Here is a 21,389-nt window from a genome sequence, read left to right on the forward strand (position 1 = left end):
ACGTTGACTATTAATATTTAACGATTTCATCCATTTTGGACTAATTGTGGCCCAAGTTGAAATGTATGAGACCAAATAATTCAAAAGATAATGTTTTTTACCAAAATCGGAAAATCGCAATATGTTAAGGACCAAAATGGGTCACTAGTCATATAGAATATCTCAACATTTAGATTTAATCAATCAAACGTCACCCAACTTTGGTTTTTCCTTTTCTAATGATATTTAAGTCTTATCTTTTATTAGTTTGACTTCATATTAAAACAAACTTCAAAAAATATAATCATAGAAAATAAATAAAATATAGATCCAAATGTGAAGAATTAAAACAAGATTATCTGCAAAGAGTGCTAATTAATGAAAAATAATCCGAGGAATATTTTACAACTCATCTAGCATGTGGGTAGGCGACTAGGATTTTCTTGGTCGGTCGCAATTAATTTATTCAAATATGTGTATTTTCTTTTGACTTTTATCCATTCCTTCTTTCCCAGTTATTCACCTCACCACTCCTGTCCTTTCTTATGGAGTTTTAATCAAGAAAAGAATCCATAGCTTTTGCAATATTCCTTCCTTATCTTTCGTTCCTCTCAATAATATTGAGTTTCCATATTTATACAAGCCCAATTGTTTTGGGCCGGACAAGTCCATCTATAAATTCGCCGTGTTTCGAGCCGAGGTTCTTTGGTAAATCTGTCCGATATATTAACAACGCAAAATCCTTCTAAATTCCATCGGTAACGAACAAATATCTGTCAGTAAATCCGTCGATAGATTGAAGCTGTAAATTTGAAGCCATAAAATTAAATTGAAGATCGCATGATTCTTGTTATATTTATAACATTAGTTTGAGCAATCAAATTTGCCTACATATAAAATAGAGCATGTAAAAATTTTAAATAGAGTATGATCCAACAATGGGCTGGTCAGCCTACCCAAGTTAGGACTGGGTTCAGCTTTAAACAATAGGCCAATAACATAATCGGGCTAAAGGCCCACCGGCCAGGCCCACTCAAAAGTATGGGGTTTACGAGCCAAAAAGCCTGCCTAAGTAGTATTAACGATATAGTACTACTATATTTCACTTTATTCATGTATAATAATTAACACAGACATGGTTCAATTTAGCTCATCTTTTTTATCCTTGGAAAGATTATTAGTACAAAACTTTCATTCTCGTGAGTGACAATGGTGGAATAAATATTAAATCACATATCATACACAGGCAGTGCAGAACAAAGAAAAGTTCACCTACTGTTTCGTGCTGGAGATATACAACAAGGAATGGACATTACACCGTTGTGGCTTCAGAAGGAGAAGGCGTGTACCAGCCATGGTGGATCTCAACAGCCTTCTTCCTTCTAGCAAGCCGGGACTTTCTCCTTGCCCCAGTATTCCGGTGGAGGGTTCCTGCTTTTACAGCTTTATCAATTGCGGAGTATGCTTCAGCGATCATCTTCTCGATCCGGAGAATTTCCTCGGCCTCAACCCCTTGCTTCTTCACCAGAACTTCAAGTGCTTCAAGAACCTAATAGGATTTTTGCATCAGCAACATCACAACCACATTTGCCAAAACTAAGTCAACTAACTAATGCAATTTATTGCAGAAATAAGCACGAACATGATATCGCCACCATTTAAATTACGTACTAACCATCAAAACTACGAAAACAATACCATGAAAAGGTCCGGCTAACGAATTCAGAAACCAGTTTGAATGTGTGGCCTTACGAGTTCTTATAATCACCCCACCCCGTTGTCTAAGTACATACTCATTCTGTAACTTCAACTCATGAGACCACAACCAAACATATTCCACAAACCAATTCCTCTACTTTCAGTTTCAATTTCAATAAATAGTACTGAAGCATAGATGTGGCTGTGCTCTACATTACATTCTAATTGAGCTAATATTCAGATTTTCAGTCATCTCAAGGTTAAAATTTGTTTTATTATGAACATGAAAATTAACATGGTATCACAAAAAAACTCCCTCAACGCTAAATGAGGAGTACTATATCCTAATTTAGTCGAAATTAGCTGAAAAAACTCAGCAGTTCTGTAAAATCCACCATAGCAAGTAGAATCACATCATAGATATGGTAAGACAGCAATTAGCAGATATTGAAGGGGTGAATTGAGATAGTGTAACCTAACCTTCTTCATCCTGGTCCTAACTTCGGATTTCTTGGCCTTGTGGTAAATTCGCCTCTTCTCCGCTTGGCGAGCCCTCTTTGCCGCAGAATCCGCCTTCTTCGTCCTCACTTCGCACACAATCGAGCGCCGGTTAGGGCTCAATTGCACCGGGCAGACCGACACCAAACCTAATTTCATCAAAGGAAAAAGGAAATCAAAGACGATTCGACTAAATATTGAGAGGAAACATGAATTCGAACATAGCTGTGCTTCACCTCTCACCTCTTGAGAAAAGACTGAGAGTAGAAGTGTTGGACGAGCTGAGCGGCTTGAATGCAGCATTTGGAGCGGTAGAGAGGTTGAGCATATTCAGCTTGGCCGTTAGTCCGTAGCAGGAAACGCAATGCGCCATCGAAGCAGCCATTCCAAGGTGAGATTGTGCGTGTGAAGATGTTTGTGGATTAGATAAAGAGAGAAGAGGATAAATCTTTGAAGAAGAAGATGAGGTTTCTGATCTGATTATAAGGTTATTGGGCTCGGCCCAATCAATTCGCTTAATTATTGATGTTGGGCTTCGATCTTATACTTATCTTTTTTTTCCAATATGAAATAAATATATTGTTAAAGATGTGCTGGTTATAAATAATGGACTCGGTTGACAAAATCAATACCATTCACTACAAAAATAGGACTGTACAAATTATCTAACCATAATCAGCCACATATATATGTGTAACATATCAGCAAAGCAAATAGTAGTAGTATTCGCATTCTCGCATTCTATTCCATTTTTAATATTTGAAAAAAAATAAGTTTCAAATTTAACTTATCTTTTAATTAATTGACTATATAATAAATGTCTGTGTTACATGTGTGTTGTATGCAGATTATGACATTAATTAAGTAGGATGGTCAATAAAGAAATCTCTAGGTCGTGTCTGACTGACAGACATATGAAAATTGATGTATTTTATTCAATATTAAGAAAATAAGGTAATTTAATAATCGAATTCTTCGAATATTGCCGATTTATCTATTTTTAAGAATAAGATTACTCTTTTTATTTTCATAATTTAAACCAAACATAAAAAATATTAAATTTCTGAGAGGCAAACAAACATAGCCTTAAATCTAAAAGGCATTTCCACCATAACAACAAAGATGTCCACCCTTGCATATTTCCATAATTCATTACTTCTCCTTACTCTCTCTAGACTCATCTGCTGCCATTGTTGAATTGAGTTGAACCGTTCCTAGTCCGCGCTCTAGCGTTCAATCAAAACCCAAACAAACTCATCTGCGACAGAAGAATCAAATCAATTCAGTTCAGTTCATTTTCTGTGAAGAAATTCGAGATGATCGGATGGCTACACATAGCTCTCATAGCAGTCTCTACAGCATTCGTAGCGCTCCTGTTATTCTTAATAATTCAACGATGGAGTCGATTCAGAAAGCGTCGTAACGATCAAGCTGAGAGAGGTCAAAATCTGCAAAACGGCATAGCTAGGCTTCACCAAGTCATCCCTCACCACCGCCACCTCGACGCGGCGGGGAAAGTCAACAATTACCTCTTCCGGCGCGGCGGCGCGTTCAGCTGGTCGGAAGACCCCTCTCTCGTCGGTGAAGTCGGCGCGTGCGGCAACGGCGGCGATAATCGCGGGATCGGCTGATTTTGTGCAGAAAATTCGGCTGAATCCGGCGGGATCGTCGATTGCGGTGGTGAGGGCGGCGCTGCCGCTGCCGGGGCCGAATTTGGGGAATTCGTCCTTCCCGCAGGAGGCGTATTTCGAGGTGACGGTGGTGGCGTGCGGCGGCGAGATTGCGCGGGAACAGCAAGCTGGGAGGGTGAGGAGAGGGGGATCGGAAGGGGATGATAAGGTTAAGCTGATCGACGAGGATTTCAATGTGAAAAACAGTCCGGATTCATTGAATTGTGGCGCGAGCAGCCATAGCCAGAGAAGGAGGAAGGGCGAGGAGGGTATATAATTGGAAAAAACGACGCGAAAATTGAAGGTGTTTTGCTGTGTGTGGGGCTCACAGGGGTCAATCCTCTTCCGTTTAGATTTCCCGGCACTTTTCCGACTTCCATTGGCTTCAATTCCACCGGCTCTCTCTCTCTAGATGGTAACATCTCTCTCTAGATTACCTTTTTTCAAAGCATTTAGCATAGAATCAGTGCTTTTTTCTCAAACACTAATTCCATGACTCTGAAAATGGGAAAGAGGAAAGAGACATGTTAATCGTATCATATTTTGTCTCTCTCATGCACTTGGTTGGGGAAATGATTATACTTTTACATGGGCTATATTGAAAGAAAAATAGTTAAATATGGTCAAATTTTAATTATAACTGAAAAAGTAATGAAGTTTAGATTTGATCGAAATATCAAATGATGAAATCTTTTGAGTAAGTATTAGATATGGTAGAAGTGGACATTATCGCTAATGAGTTAAAGGATGTCGTCTATTCACGAAGACAATGGCATGGTTGAAAACAATAAAATCATAGGTTAGATTGCAACAATATATTGCACGGGTTTAACAATTTATTGCCCATAGGTAACTGGATTTTTTACCAATAGTGAACAAATTCAAAATTCATGATTTTTACTATTGATTTTTCAAGATGGAGACAAACCATAATTTGACTGAACTTTATGGTTTTTTCATGCAAGTTGCCTCTTTTTATTATACGTGAAACAAAATGAGATTTCAAGAATTAGGATATATATATATAAATTGAGATTATAGGTTATTGTGTTTAGGCTAAAGACCTGACTTAGGCTCTTGATCGACCATTATCAAGGTATTTAATTTGGAGGACCCCTTCAATCTAATCCCATATTTCTTCAATTTGAGTACCAAGTTCCCACCAAATGTGACAATCAAACATGAAGCATGCTAAACTTCAATGTGTAGTTCACCATGATCAATTATTTATATCACCCCTTATCTCAAATGTATGTTCAGCTCGATCCAGGAACAAAACTCGTGGCAGAGTCCGAGGCCGGCAACTGGGGGAGTAAGGACAAGGTGGTCGGATGTGGCTACAAATCCGGGGCAGAGGAAGGTTTTCTTCACAGTCGACTCAAAAGTGGTCCACGAAGTCCACTGCAAGACCGAGGACTACTGCGCCCCCCTCTACCCGACCCTGACATCCAATGGGGACACCGTGGTACTGGTGAACCTCGGGCAGAGCCCTTTTAGTTTCGAGCCCGCGAATCTGCAACGGAGTCTCAACCCCTGCTTCATGGGGGCATCCCCTGCACTAGGGTATGAAGATAGCTAGGAGCTTTTCTCAATGGGGAGGATTGATTCACTGTGGATGCAGAGGAGTGCAGCCAGGAGCAACAACAACACAGTCAGTAGCATCAAATCTTTGCAAGAATATGATCAAGAATCTGAGGGTGATCTGTTTGAGATTGTCTTGGAAAGTTCTGGAAGATCTCCCTATACTTCTACAAATACTCACTAGCCCATTTTTCAGTGTCACAAACTTCACCTCATCAAGAAAATGTTAGCCATTAGTTTGGTGAGGTGTGGAGATAATTTTTGACATATTTTAGATATTTTAAAAAATAAAGACAGAAAATTTGATAGGGGGCTTAAGCCCCTCCTTTTTCTTCATTTATAGGTTCTATAAATAGCTAAGGTTGGATCGATATTTTCGTAGATTTATTACAGTCATTGTAAATCTAGTTTGGATCTTGTAAATTACAAAGACACCTCAGGCCATCCACAACGCGGTTCACCCACCGTTCCTAAACCGTTCCTTAAACTACTATTTGCGGGCCCCACTGTACTTTTTTACTCCATTCCTTAACTAAGGAACGAAACCTGCAACCCTCCGTTTCTTATCCGTTCCTTAACCGTTCCTTAAATTACTATTCATTCAATTTCATTATTTCCAACCCAATTCAATTAAAACAAACACACTTCATTAAAATTAAAATAACATTACAACTTAAAATTCAAAAAAATAGAAAAAGACATAATTAAAATCCTAAAAAAATAAAAAATGACATAATTTAAAATACAATTTTATAGAGACAACCAAGAATAAGTTTGTCCCACATCGAAAGTGAAACATAAAATATTCAAGGATGTCTCTATAAAATAGAGACAACCAAGAATGAGTTTGTCCCTCATCGAAAGTGGAACATAAAACATTCAAGGATGTCTCTATAAAATAGAGATAACCAAGAATGAGTTTGTCCCACATCGAAAGTGGAACATAAAACATTCAAGGATGTCTCTATAAAATAGAGATAACCAAGAATGAGTTTGTCCCACATCGAAAGTGGAACATAAAACATTCAAGGATGTCTCTATTTTATAGAGACAATCAAGAATGAGTTTGTCCCACATTGAAAGTGGAACATGAAACATTCAAGGATGTCTCTATAAAAGAGAGACAACCAAGAATGAGTTTCATAAATTCGCAAGCCCATCAAATATATATGTGCTAATACGAATTTCTAGTGTTCATTTATTTGTAGAAATTGTTTTTAAATATAAAAAACAATTTTTATAAATAAAAAATATTTTTTTAAAAATTCATTTTTTAAAAAAAATGAATTTATTGCGTCAGCGTGACGACGCCCACTCGCCGGCCGGCGAGTGGGCGTCACGCACGACACAGGGCGAGCCACGTCGCCGAAGCGCGTGGCGACACAGCCGTGCCGCGTCTCGCGGCGACGGCACCCGCAACGGCATGGGCATGACACGGAGACGGAACGCACCTCCGCAACGCGTCGCGCGCCGGTTCCGTTCCGCCGGTACGAAATGCGGAACACGGGCGGCCCGCGTTGCTGTGCTCTGACCAGTTATTTGTTGAGTTCCATATTGTTTGTGTTTAGCTAGATGAATTATTAGGATTTATCTTCAATTGCTATTCAGTTTTTCATTTGTGACTAGTGTTTAGATGTAACCTATATGATTTTTAATCAGGACTAATTAATTTTACATTAGGAGCAATAATTATCTCTAAATTGATATAGTAGTACTCCATGATATGGACTTGTGTGCTTATTAAGGACTAGTTTGTTTGCCAATAGCCCATAGTAGCTTTCAATATTACATGGATGCATTATTTTATCCATGACGTGTTTAATTTAAATTAATATTTATATGTGATAATTATGTTTTATATTATGCATTATATATGCAATAATTATTTTATGTATTGGGTACCCCATCCGTAGAGGTGGGGGATAGGGATAGATGATAACAGATACGTAGATGATACATACTTGACTTTATCTTTTAATTTTTAAAGAAAAAAGATAGTAAGAGTAACACATGATATTAGACTTTATCCTTTGGTTTTTAACGAAACCAAGATAGTGATTAATAACACATTCAGTATATTAATGTGTGTTTACTTGGGTTGTAAATTTATCATTAAAAAATAGGATAATTTTTTTTTAAATATCATATTTTAATGACCCTCCATAATAATCTCATGCTTTTATGGTGTAAAATATTTTGTGGACTACAATCAATGTTATGGACCACGATTCACCTCTTTATTTATTAGACATTGCATAATATATTATGTGGGAAGTCTAAATATCTTCACTACCATTTCCCCAATTCAATATGAATAAAAAAACAACAATACTAGTAGTACTCCATTTCATAAAGAAATCATTTAAAAGAAGAAAAATGGCAATAAATAGTAGAGTTGACTAAAAAATTATTGCGCACTCATCATATTTAAATTGCCAAGTTGACTCAAATTAGCAAGTCGGCAGTTCCATAACTTCCCCTGATAGACACATTGCCTCCTCTTTTTGTCCTTTCCTTTTTTTGTCTTTTGTCATCTTCAAATTTCTTTTTTAGCCACCCAGTTTTATCTTTTATGTATCCCATATACGCATAATGATTAAAAATTACTAGATTTTTTTGAGTTTGGTAAAGAAAAAAATTGAAAATTAATAAAATAAATAATTGAAGAAATAGTAAAATTAAAAAGAGAATATGTCTTCAAAATTTAAGCATTTGAATTTGTCTCTAATTTCGATTCCATGTCTTCAAAATTTAAATTTTCAAAATTTATTGAGTTTGATCCTATATTATTGTTAAATACACTTGATTTGATAAGTTTATCTCATTTTGTTGACATTAAACACACTGTCCTTAATATATTTCATTTTGTTGATTTTAAACAAAAGATTAAATTAATGGTCGTTTTTCATTTAATAAGCTAATATGGGTACACTTAATTAGCTTAGATCATCCTCAGTGGTGCGGATGTCCCGACGGGCATCCCCGCGAACATCCCAAAAACACTTCCTGCCACGTCATAAAGATTTCCCACTGCACTGTCACATCATAAGGTCTTCTCACTGCACAGTGGCGGACATCCCGACGGACTTCCCACAATAATAAAAATTCAAAAATTCACCAAATTAAACAATTTACGGAATTAAAATTTCGCCACGATTACGAAATAAAAATTTCATGAAATAAAAAAAAGAAAGGTACATTTCAACAAAAAAAACTAAAAAAAAGTACACTTCAATAAATACAAATTCCATCAACGACGACTCATCCGCTGCCATACTTCTTCAATTATAATCGTTAATACAAGTGGTGTGAATGAAATGAAGTTCAACGAGCCGTATTTATAGAATTTTAAAAATATATATATAAAATAATCGGGACGTCCGCGCGGACGTCTGCAAGGACGTTGCGACTAACGTCCCGGGAAAGCAGCGGAACTCCGGTGTCCGCAGCGGACGTCCGTATCCGCGTTACAGCTGCGCAATGGTGAACGTCATGCGCGGAACTCCGGCACGCCGGCCGGACGTCCGTCGGGACTGGCCGTGCGGACTTCGCGACGAACGTCACGGGAAAGCCGCGGAACTCCGGTGTCCGCAAAGGACGTCCGTATCCGCGTCACCGCTGCGCAATGGTAGACGTCCTGCGCAGAACTCCGGTACGCCGGCCGGACGTCCGCCAGGACGGGCGCCATTGTGGATGCTCTTATAAATGTGCGAAATGAAAGAAAGATATATTCGCACTAGTGTGGCCTTTTTGAAATGCTGCAACAACCTGTTAGTATTTAGTTTAAAAATATAAAATTTTGAAATGTGTTTGGTAATATTCAGGTCATCAAATAAATTATTGGAACTTGGGATTTGTACAACTTGTCGCCGAACCAGATTCATTTAATCTGTTTCGTTTCAATATATTTTTTCTTCAAAGCATTCACAATGGGGCGGATGTCCCAGCGGACATCCCGACGAACTTCATAAAAACATCTCATGCCACGTCATAAAGACATCCCACTGCACTGCCACGTCATAAGGACATCTCATTGCACTGCTACGTCATAAGGACATCACACTGCACAATGGCAGACATCCCCAAGGACATCCCGACGGACATCCACAATAATAAAAATTCACAAATTCACCAAATTAAACAATTTACGAAATTAAAATTTCGACTCGAATACGGAGAAAATGGAACCACTTTATTTAAAATAAAAAAACATACATAATTATTAAAAAAATACATAGTTAAAAAAACAACCTCAATCTTCGACAAATGCGGCCACCGTCTCACTCCTCGTCGTCCCCGCCGCTAGTCCTGTCGTGCCCGTGGCCAGTCCCGGCGTCACTCACGGGCAGGGAAGGCATCCCCAAATCGCGCCGCATACTGTCGATGACATCCTTCAGCATCAACTTGTATAAGGGGTCAGTTGTTGCATACCATTTCTCCATGGTGTGTATCAGGGTCTCATGCTGATGTATGCGGGCGAGTGAGGGGAGCTCGGGATCGATCTGGGAAGGAGCTGCCGATTGGACCTCAGGGGACCCGCTGGTGCTTCCCCTAGCCATCCGCATCGCGGTCTTTTGCCCAACCGAGCGACGGCGGTGGGAAGAAGATTGAGGGGTCGGGAACTCTGCTTCGGCGTCAAGGAGTTCGTTGGAACCGGCACTGCTGTTGTACTCCCCGGAGGCGTTGATCTTCGTCCGCTTCGGCCAGCCAGCTTCAACACTCAAACTAGACTTGGTGGAAGTCTGCACCACAAGATAGACCTCCCAATATTTGAATTCCCTGAAACCCATTTCACTATCGGGGAACTGCTGGTGAGATAGAAGCTTCACATCATCGGCAGACATGCCGCTGGTTGCCGTGCGGAGGTTATTTTGGTAGATGCCGGCAAATCGGCTGAGCTGCCTCCTCAACCGCTCCCACTGTTTCCGGCATTGCTCTCCATCGTGAGGCTTCCCACCAGCCGGTTTGAATTGGAGGTAGTTTTGGCTAATGCGCTACCACATTCTGTCGATATGCTGGTTAGCCCCGACGTAGGGATCCTCGACTACACTGATCCAGGCCTTCACCAGCGCGACGCACTCCCCTATGCTCCAGATGGTCCTCTTTCTTCCGCCGGCTTCCTCCCCCTCCTCCTCGGCCCCCGCCCCACCCTCTTTCCCCGCACGCGAAGACGAGGTAGTGCCCTTGCTCTTCCCTCCTCCCCTTTGCTTCCGCGTCCTCCCTGCTGCCGGTGGCATCTCAGTGGGAAACTCCCTGCCCGGAGATAGCCCCAACTCCTCAAAAGTGAAAGTCTTAATGCCGGTGAACTGAGTCTCCAGAGGAGTACTCTGGGGGGAATCACTATACAATAAATCCATGTAGGGGCGATAGACATTATCCACATGTGATTGGGGGACCCCCTGCATGTTCCCCCTCCCCCACAGCGGCAGGCATGCCCTGCATCATCATCCCGAGCATTTGGGGCATCATCCCCATCATCGCGGCACTCATCCCGGGCATTTGGGGCATCATCCCACACCAAGGGGGTACATATTGTAGTACCCGGGCATCATCCCCGCCATTTTGGGTTGGGGCATCATCGACGCCATTCCGGGCATCATCGGCGCCATTCGGTGCACTTAAGCCGGCATTTCCCCTAGCTCTAACGGGAAAAGTCGGCGTTTGTGACTCGCTCGTGGCGGGGGAATCACTATCGTGGTGCTCCATTTATCTTCAAATGAAATGAAAGTAGAGAGAGAGAAACTCGTTAAAACAAGTGGTGCGAATGAAATGAAGTTCAAAGAGCCGTATATATATAGTTTTTTTAAAATTAAAAATTGGGACGTTCGCCGGGACGTTCGTCATGGCACCGCAATGGCGGACGTCACGACGGACGTCCCCGGAATGCCGCGGAACTCCGGCGTCCGCAACGCACGTCTGCGTCCGCCTCCCTACTGCCTAATGGTGGACGTCCCGCGCGGACTTCTGGCACGCCGGGACGGGCGCCGTTGCGGATGCTCATCTTTCTAACTGATCTTTGTCGTAAGAAATTATCATTATTTTGGCGAATGTCACATGACTTTTTAGCAATATTTTTAAATACTAGCAAGTTTTACACCTTTTTAAAAATAGATCTACACAAAAAAATGTTCGAAAGACGTTATTTTTTCAGGTAGCAAATTAGATCTTATGATAAACTTTAAACCATTTTCATTAAATATTACTACTAGTGATATTCGGTGGATTTATTGCCTTTTTCAATGAATTCCTGGTCCTAGATTCGATTTCCAAAAAATGCTTATAATTTCCAGCAAATTTATACATGCAATAAGGTGAGAATTCATTATAGATCTTCACGATCTAAGAACTACATATAAATAATTCTTAATTTTTATTCTAAAAGTTATGTTTATTTTAGATACCCCTATATATGACTTAAATTCACATTTCTTGAACTTGAAATTAGAAGTAGATTTGTTACTATACAGACTTTGGCATATTAATATCTATATATATGGTCCACAAAATAAAGTAGGAAATTGGCAACTTAGCTTTTTCTGTATTATTATTGGGCCATCAATGTCAACATTGTTTTACGGCTATCATTTATTTTTTTTAATTTCATTTTACTTTCATGAGTGGGAATCAATTGGTGCTCTTCTCATTTAATATTAAGAAAAATAAGTGAACCTTCTAATTTTTATATTTTTGCCGACATGAGTATTACTATTGTTCCAAAAATACGATAACCACTCAATCCAATTAAAAAACATTTCTCCAGTTTCTTCTCACAAATACGTAAACAACATATTTGCCTTCTCATAAGAAAATACGAAAATCAATATATTTACATTTTCCGTAACATTATTATAAGAAAATAAACGTTCCGAAAAAATGTGTATCTTGGTCGAGGAGAATATATCGTGTGTATAGTAATTACTATATTACTCCAAAATACCACCAAAATTTGCGTGGATTTCGGATCTAACTTTATGTGATGTTATTAAACTATTGATTAGTTTATAATTTGTACCACTAGTTTTTACTATTGATAAAACAATGTACCACAAAACCCCATATTCTAGATTTTGTTCAATCTCGAAAGATGTTCTCTGACATGTCTTATGCCACATAAAACGACATTTTTAAGCAATGAACCATAAATGTAAGTTGCCATGTAAATATTATAGCTAGAAATTTTTTCATAATTTCGAATAAATTTTAGAAACATAATGACTTTTGTCATATATATTTTCAGTTATTCATTCAGAAAACAGAATTTGTGGGATTAAATTTTTTCTATAGTTTTAGAGAACAAGGACGTAAGGCTCTCTTTAGTGACTACACCTCCTCCTTTGACTACAACCAACTTCCAATGCTGATACTTTTGTTAACCAATTAAAAAAATCTCAAAATTCTTTACAGAAAATTTTAAAAAAAAATCGAGCGAGGAAATGAAAAAGTTTGAACTAACAACTACACCATTTGTGTCCCTAAATGAAACAGAGGAATCTAAATCAATACTAAATTAATAAGCTTGGATTTGTTATTGAAACACTATTCTCAAATCCAAAAATAAATACTAGAAAAAAAAGGGTTGGAGTGAGTGCAGAGCTGTAATTGGTCGAATATGGAACTGACATGAGTTGTTGATTCATTTAATACTAACATTTTCTTTTTATGAGGTAGGCGAGGCGAGTCAAATTCTTGCAATTACTGTGTCATATTTGTATTAGTTTGGATTTCTAAATCTGTAATTGTGTTCGTAAATAAAATAACATTGTGTTTCAAAAATATAGTACTCCTCCGTAATATTTTTCTGTTTACGCTTATAGCCAAATAAAATAATGGAAAAAACTCAAAAGTGATTATTACTGTGTGGTAGGGTAAGATCTGCTCTCGAGACTCAAAAGATTTTCCACACAATTGTCAACAAGTTATAAATAAATACTCAATTTTTTTATCATTAAAACAGCGTGGTTATCCACATTGAAATTTTAACTATTTCATTTTAAAAGTATATTTAGATGATTTAGATAATTAATGGGAATTTTACATAACAATTAACATTAAATTATGGATTGGATAAATTAAATAAATTATACTCCTATAAAAAATAACTTTAATAAGGGCAAGAGCACTCGCCGTCTAAACATGAGTCTGTCTATGGATATGATGGTTGTGAGAGCATCTCCAAAAAAATGATAAAATGAGAGGTAAAGAAATATAATTATCATATTTACTTCTTCTTCATAAAATTTTAAGTTTTCATATTTGAGGAGGTATTTTGAGAAGGTATCTTTACTATTTCTTGATACAAAAGGTAAAAAATTAGTAGTTATTTCTGTTTGTCTTTTTAATTATTGGAGTCCATTATATTTTAAGAAGGTATAATTATCTTTTTGAGATGGTAAATGATAAATATAATTTTTCCCGCGGAAATACTCTTAGGCCACTCATAATCACTAAAATTTGTAATTGTACTAGAGGTGCGGGTTGGGGATCATCCGTTACGGGAGAGCCAGACCGACGCCAACACGAGCAGCGGCTCGCAGCATAGAATCGATCAATCTTGGAGTGGCGCGTAGTTTGAAAATATGAGCACCATCTAATTTGATTTCAAATTTTATGTTCACTATTGTCTATTGTTATTAATTTTAATTAAATATGACATGTAATTGAAAGAGGGAATCCACCTACTCCACAAAACAGATTTTGGATAAGACAAGCCAATATATTTTTAAAAACAACAACAACAATAATAATAATAATAATAATAATAATAATAATAATAATAATAATAATAATAATAGTGATAGAATCTGAGAGCCGGTAGAGATTAATTTGTTAAAAACATTAGTATTATATTAATATAAGATCAAATCAAAATCGATTTCCTCAATGTGATGTGAAATGGTTTATTCTTCATTTTACCTGCTTCAATGCATGCGAAGATCTCAACATTCACCTTTAAAAAAAAAACTTATTGCTTAAAAATAAAATATATTTATTTTTCAATAGTGTAATAGTATGTGTATCTGCATTTTATTTCGAAGAATATACTCTACTATGTTTGCGAGGTTTTATTCTAAACCATATATCCAATGACCAATGTTAATTATCTCAATGCTGCAAGAAAATACTAGTATATGCCTTATTTTCTGAATCTAATCCCCTATTAAACATGAATGGAACTAATAATTGCATAAAAGTTGTACGTATATTGATATGTTATTGCAAATTAAATCATGCTTCAATCTTTTCAACTAATAATATGTTACTCTCTCTATTGTTTATTGCCTTATTGATGCTTTCAAATAATTTTGAAAATACCCCTTTATTCCAAGATAATCAATAAGTATTCTTTTACGTGATGTTCCGAGGTAAATGAGTTAACGTATTTTTTTTATCTATTTAACTCACTAAACATCATTTCCATAATTCTCGTACCCAAAAAAATCATCTCACTTAATACGGGATGGAATGAGCAAATGTTTTTTTTTTCAAAAAAAAAATTGTGGAAAGACATAAGAAGTAAAGAAGCCATATGTTATTAAATTATTATTCCCTAAATCCAATACCAATAGTCCTTCGATAGTTTATGACACAAGTTTAACATGTGAATTTAGTAAATTATGAGAAAAATAGAGTAAAAAATTACTGTCATCTAGTATTAGTAAATAACATGATTCACCTTTACAAAGAGAAAAAGTAAAATCATTATACTGTCATCAGTAGTATTATTAGTAAATACACCTCATTACCATTACAAAGAGAAAAGTAAAATCTTCCAGAAACCAATATTTAATGGTAATTTTCTTGCCATCCGTTCACAAAATAACCATATTTTTCCATTTCGATTTATTGACCAATATCAGTCCTATGTTTGTATTTTCGCATTATCGCTATCTATTTATTTATATATTTTCAACTGATAATCTGTCTATCATAATTTTTTACTATATTATAGTACTTCAGTAATTTTACATAAAAATCTTTCCATTCCACAATTATAATTTGAGTGAAGGATAAATCATTGTTGATGAGAACAATATTAGTTTGTTTTCTTGTGAAAGAGAGAGACTGCACAAATGAGGATGTAACATGTCGGCTAAACAAGTAAAGACACGTTATGTTATTGAAAACCAAGTAGTTCCTGTTTTACTTCAAATAAGCACCGCATTATAATTTCAAATAAAATATTTACATTATTTATATAATTTATGTATATTCGAAATTCAAATGCATTAGAGCATCCGCAGCGGTGCTCGCCGGGACGGACGGCGTCCGTGCCGCTGGCACGGCAACGCGCTACTTGCCGCTGCGCTCTCGCCGCTGCTCGATGCATCGAGCTCGTCCGTGCCGCTGAGCAGGCGACGTGGCGCGCTTCTATTCGCCAACGGATTATCCGTTGGATTTTTTAAATAGAAAATAATACTGAAAATAATACCAAAAATTTTAAAATATATATTTTCAGATTCCAAAAAATATAGCCGTTTTATTACCGTTTTTTTAAAATTTTAAATTTTTTTTATAAATTTTTTAAAATCCCAAAATCATCTATAAATACACGCATTCATCATCCATTTTTCACATCAAATTATCTCTCATTCATCCTTTTTTCATACAATTCATCTACATCTTCCTCTACATCCCCCTCTCTCACTCAAACCCTCTCTAAAAATGGATTTCACCGATATCATGGCTGAACCGGAGCGCGAAGAACAAGAATACTATGAACAATATCGTGCCGCCTATGAAGCCTATGTCGCCTCCACCACCCCCGCCCCTCATCCTCGACCAACTAGATCAATTCGCCTCTACATACCTCATGATCGGGAGGGAGCGAACAAAAGGCTCGTTGCTGACTATTTTTCTGACCAGCCACGGTTTCTGGAAGATTACTTCCGGCCCCATTTTCGCATGTCAAAACGGTTGTTTATGCGTATTGTCAAAACATTGTCTGCCCGTGTTGAATACTTTCAATCAACTAGAGACGCAACCGTTCGGCAAAGTCTCTCGGCGTTGCACAAGTGTACTTGTGCCATCCGACAACTTGCTACTGGGCAAACGACCGACCTCTTCGACGAGTATTTGCATGTGAATGAGTCAACTAGAATCCTATGCCTCAAAAATTTATGCGACGACATTCGTTCTGATTTCGGTGAGGAATTCCTTCAGGCACCCACCACCGAAGATGGTAAACGGTTGCTTCATCTTCACGAAACAGTCCACGGTTTTCCCGGTATGCTTGGCAGCATTGACTTAATGCATTGGAAGTGGAAGAATTGCCCGACTGCTTGGAGGGGGCAATACTTAAGCGGCCACAAAGGCGGTGCCCAACGCTTATCCTTGAAGCGATCGCCGACTACCGCCTAAGGATTTGACATGCATATTTCGGTGTTGCCGGATCCAACGACTTGAACGTGTTCTATTCTTCAACACTCTTCAATGATGTTTTGAATGGTATAGCATCGGCGATCGACTTCACCGTCAACGGAAATTCATACCACATGGGTTACTATCTCGCCGGTGGTATCTACCCAAGGTTGTCTACTTTCGTGAAGACATTCAGCAATCCGCAAGACCCGAGACATGTTCTTTTTGCGCAGCGTCAAGAGTCTGCTCGGAAAGACGACGAAAGAGGTTTTGGGGTCCTTCAAGCCCGAGTCAACATTGTGAAGGCCCCGTCTCGGCTGTGGTGCGTTAAGAATATCGCCGACATCATGTACACGTGTATTATCTTGCACAACATGATTATAGCTGACGAAGGACTGAGGGCGGCTAACTTTTACGACGAGGATGAAGCCGGAAGCTCAACCGCGAGGACTCCCCCACGCTGAGGTGTGCATACGACGGTGGGCGAGAGGATCGAAACAAGACACACAATGCGCGATACCAGAACCCGCACTGAGCTACACGAAGACCTAATCAAACACATTTGGGCGAAATTCGGCCACGAGTAGTAGGATTTTAATTATGTATTTTTTTATTTTTTAGTAATTTGTAATGGTATCAGATATTTTTAATGCATTTTAATATTGTGAAAATGTTTTTAGTAATTGAAGTATTTAAATTAAATAATGGAATGGTGAGACCCTTGAACATGTCCTTGCGGAAGAGCATGGATGTGAGTGTTGTGCTCTTGGGGAAGAACAATGAGTAAAAAATTAATAAAAGTGGGTCCGGACCTATATCCGTGCTCTTGCCCACATCCGTGCTATTTAGCTAGAGTACAGATGTGGATGCTCTTCGGCATATCATCATATTCGCGTAAACCAAATAAATACTGAATTCATAAATAAATTATGTCAATTTTCTACTAGTAGTAAGTTTTGTAGTATAAATTTTAAAAACAATAAAAAAAATGGAAGAATTAAATACTACAAGAGAGATAGGACGATGTCGGCGTTAAATTTTGATAATGAAATGAATAGTTTGGCGGCGGCAGCGCCGCTAGTCAGCCACCATCTCGCGCCGCCTACTATCACATTCAATTTCTTCAATTGGACAATTATAATTTCACACATGCTCTCATTTCATTCGCCGTAAGTACACTCCTTAATTATCCCTTTCTCATAATTTTATGCTTTACCATTTCTAGAATTACCGTACGTATAGTTATAATTTAATTGTTCCATACAGTATCTTTTTAAAACTTAGATCATCCAATTTCATTTAACTGATCCATTCAGAAATATATAAATTTATTATTCTGAATCTCATTAGAGGATACTATAAGTTATGGAGTATATTTCATTAGATCTTTTTTAACTAAGGACAACATGCATCGCAAATTGACAAAAAAAAAAACAAAATAAAAAGCATAAAATATAATCAATAATGGAGTATAATAAAAATGAAACATAGTAATCCACGAATCCAGCTTCTCCACCTCCATATAAATAACACTCTAGCATCTTAATCCCCACCCTCTTTATTCTCACACAAATCTCTCTCACTTACAATTTAACCCTTACCTAAATCAATTTTCCCCCCAAATTCCCCCAATCGATGGAAGGGGTATGCTGCGCGACGTCGCACGCGTCGTCGTCGAGCTCCGAGAATCCGAGCAAGCGGAAGCAGGCGGCGGAGAAGAAGCCCTACCGCGGGATTCGGATGCGCAAGTGGGGGAAATGGGTGGCGGAGATCAGGGAGCCCAACAAGCGCTCCAGAATCTGGCTGGGCTCCTACTCCTCCCCCGTCGCCGCCGCCCGCGCATACGACACCGCCGTCTTCCTCCTCCGCGGCCCCACCGCCCGCCTCAACTTCCCCGACTGCGTCCCCGAGTTCGGCCACCAGGACCTCTCCGCCGCCGCCATCAGGAAGAAGGCCACCGAGGTCGGCGCTAGAGTCGACGCGATGCAGGCCGCCGCCCCGATCACCTCGCCCCGCCCCGATTTGAATGAGTTTCCGACTCCTGAATCATCGGAGGAGAATTGATTTTACTACTCTGGTTTTGATTTCTATTTTTTTTAGTTTGAAGATTTAAAGCAAAAAGATGTAAATCTGGTGGGGGAAATGGAATTAATTATAGAGAAGGTATTTTTAATTTTAGTTTCTTGATGAAATTAATTTAGTGACTCGTGATTTTGGTCATTTTCTTCTTATTCGATTTAACTGTTACATTGAATAAATAGCATGGCAGAAATTGGTCCAATCAGTTTAAGATTTTTAATTTACGAAGTAGTATGTCGTTTCCAGAAATTGTAGATATGAGTTTAAATAATGTTCTAAATAGTCGCATCATATATCAAATCATGCAGAGTATAAAAAAAGAATGAGATAAATAAAGATTAGTGGTCCTGATTGAGTATGAATGGGTTGGAAGGTTGGATGGTTAGTGGATAGGCAGGTGGGCGGTGACTTATTTTATTTAAATTAATTTTATTTGATTAGTAGAATTTGGAATAGTTTAGAATTTGGTGGGGGTGGGGTGGGGTGGTGTGTACTATAGAGTAGACGAGGATTAATTTTCACTGTTGTGTGTAGTTGCAACATTTTTCCGTATAAGTGTGAGGCTTTGGAAGGTGGACTTCTAGCAGGATAGTGAGTTACCGTCCTTCTTCTTAATGGCCACTACGCATTACTTCCTTCGTCCCCTAATAGGAGTCGCTCTTTGACCGGGCACGAGTTTTAAGAAATGTAGAGAAAAATTAGTTGAAAAAGTTAGTGGAATGTGAGACCCACATTTTTATATTGGTTTTATAATAAAATGTGAGTTGAGTGAGTTACTGGAATGTGAGAACTACTACCATTTATGGTAAAAATGAAGAGTGACTCTTAATGGGGGACGACCCAAAATGGAAATTAACGACTCTTATTCGGGGACGGAGGGAGTATTTCTTAATGGCCACTACTCATTATGATTAAATATCCATGGGGTTTCAATATTTTGCAAGAAAGATGAGAGTTGTAATCAAGGAAATGTAATTTATGTAAATGAAACATCTATTTTAGATAGAAGAAAACAAATTTAAGAGCATGCCAATTTGGAAGGAAATTATCTATAACATTAGTTTTTTGGTAATAATGTTACATTAGACATTATAAATTTATAATACTTCAACTATGCTGGTATATAAATATTATAATATGCTCAAATCAAGATCGTATCGATAAAATTGAGTTTATAACTTTATATGGGGAACCTTATCCTCGGCCTGGCTACAAATATATTTATAATAACACTGAATAAATTAAAAAATAAGTGTTGTAGCACATGATTTTTGCCATTTAATATATTTATAAAACATTAAGCTGACACCTGTTGCACGCCAATCCTAGGTCCTACTGATATACACATTTGTTTTATCTGACCTTTTATCTAAGGATAACAACAAAATTAAATAATTAACATAGTAAATATCTATTAGTACGTCAGATTAAATTAATATTAGGTCTTGACGTAAAACAGTAGCATGCCCTAGCTTCGAGCTGTGTCGAATTAAACACGAGTACGTACTACTACATTATATCATGACTAATTTCTCAGTACTACATAATTTTAAATATTTTTTAATACTATTATTTTTAGAAAGAGAACATTAATTCAGATTATGAAATAATTATTGTAGTATCAATTATATATTAGTACATAATTAAATTACTCCTATATTTAATCATAAAATAATTTTATAAGTTGATATAGTATTTTTTAAAACAATTTTTTATTTAATGATTTTTTAATTTAGTTTGTCAAACATTCATTATTGAAGCAACTTGACTTACTGAAAATCAGTTTATAACAGAGATATACTATTATTAAATACTGTTTATTTTGTTATTATACATAACGTAATTATTGTAACATAAAATATGTCATGGAAAAAAAAAATACAATATGTCATGTATAATGATATATACGAATGAATAAATTAATACTCCTGCATGCGTTGATATAGTTTTGGGGGACCAATTAGGTTGGGCACTTATTCTTAATTAATTTTGGACGGCGCTTTCATTCATGTAACTACAAAAATGTGAGTATTTAATTATCTACGTTCGAAAATGTATTCCAATCATGTTCTTCACTTTAAATTATTTTAAGTTTTATTTGGGCGATTCTCTTAGTCTTCAAAATGATAAAATTAAATATGGAAGAAATACAACACTTCTTTCGGTTTCTTGAATCATTTATGCATTTTATGTTACATAACGTAACTAAATAAAATCATTTACAGTGTCATAATATTTTCACATGATCATCAAATAAGTCCTTAAGGTTTATTGCGTTTCAAGGAGTTTACAAGTTTAGGCAAAACGTATTTGAAGTTATAGTTAAAAATTGATAAATCCTAATTATAAATTTATAATCAATGCGTTTGCCATATATAAAGTTAGCAAATTTGAGATATTTAATAAAAAATCTGTTACTAAAGTATTTGAGATTAAATCCAAATTTTACTACTAATATTTTTAGCGATTTCGAAATAAAAGCGGCTTAATTTACTGCCTACAAACACACCCATCCGATCCACCACC

General features: G+C 37.3%; 2 protein-coding genes and 1 long non-coding RNA gene across 3 annotated transcripts; 2 read left to right on the top strand and 1 right to left on the bottom strand.

Annotated features, from left to right (window-relative positions):
* Positions 1-1,115: 1,115 nt before the first annotated feature.
* Positions 1,116-2,616, bottom strand: LOC121801262 (30S ribosomal protein S20, chloroplastic-like). Its single transcript, XM_042200718.1, has 3 exons — positions 2,419-2,616; positions 2,158-2,324; positions 1,116-1,528 (listed from the first exon to the last, which is right to left on the bottom strand). Exons 1-3 carry the CDS (start codon positions 2,558-2,560, stop codon positions 1,292-1,294), a joined length of 546 nt encoding a protein of 181 aa, XP_042056652.1. The 5' UTR covers positions 2,561-2,616; the 3' UTR covers positions 1,116-1,291.
* A 1,505-nt stretch (positions 2,617-4,121) lies between these two features.
* Positions 4,122-5,833, top strand: LOC121801272. The gene is made up of 2 exons (XR_006050574.1): positions 4,122-4,260; positions 5,106-5,833. It is a non-coding gene; the product is annotated as an uncharacterized LOC121801272 (long non-coding RNA).
* A 12,464-nt stretch (positions 5,834-18,297) lies between these two features.
* LOC121754330 (ethylene-responsive transcription factor ERF011-like) lies at positions 18,298-19,004 on the top strand. Its single transcript, XM_042149709.1, has one exon. It carries the CDS (start codon positions 18,420-18,422, stop codon positions 18,846-18,848), a length of 429 nt encoding a protein of 142 aa, XP_042005643.1. The 5' UTR covers positions 18,298-18,419; the 3' UTR covers positions 18,849-19,004.
* The last annotated feature ends 2,385 nt before the right edge of the window (positions 19,005-21,389 follow it).

This window comes from Salvia splendens, chromosome 1, assembly GCF_004379255.2.
Source record: "Salvia splendens isolate huo1 chromosome 1, SspV2, whole genome shotgun sequence".
In the NCBI taxonomy this organism is placed as follows: Eukaryota; Viridiplantae; Streptophyta; class Magnoliopsida; order Lamiales; family Lamiaceae; genus Salvia; species Salvia splendens.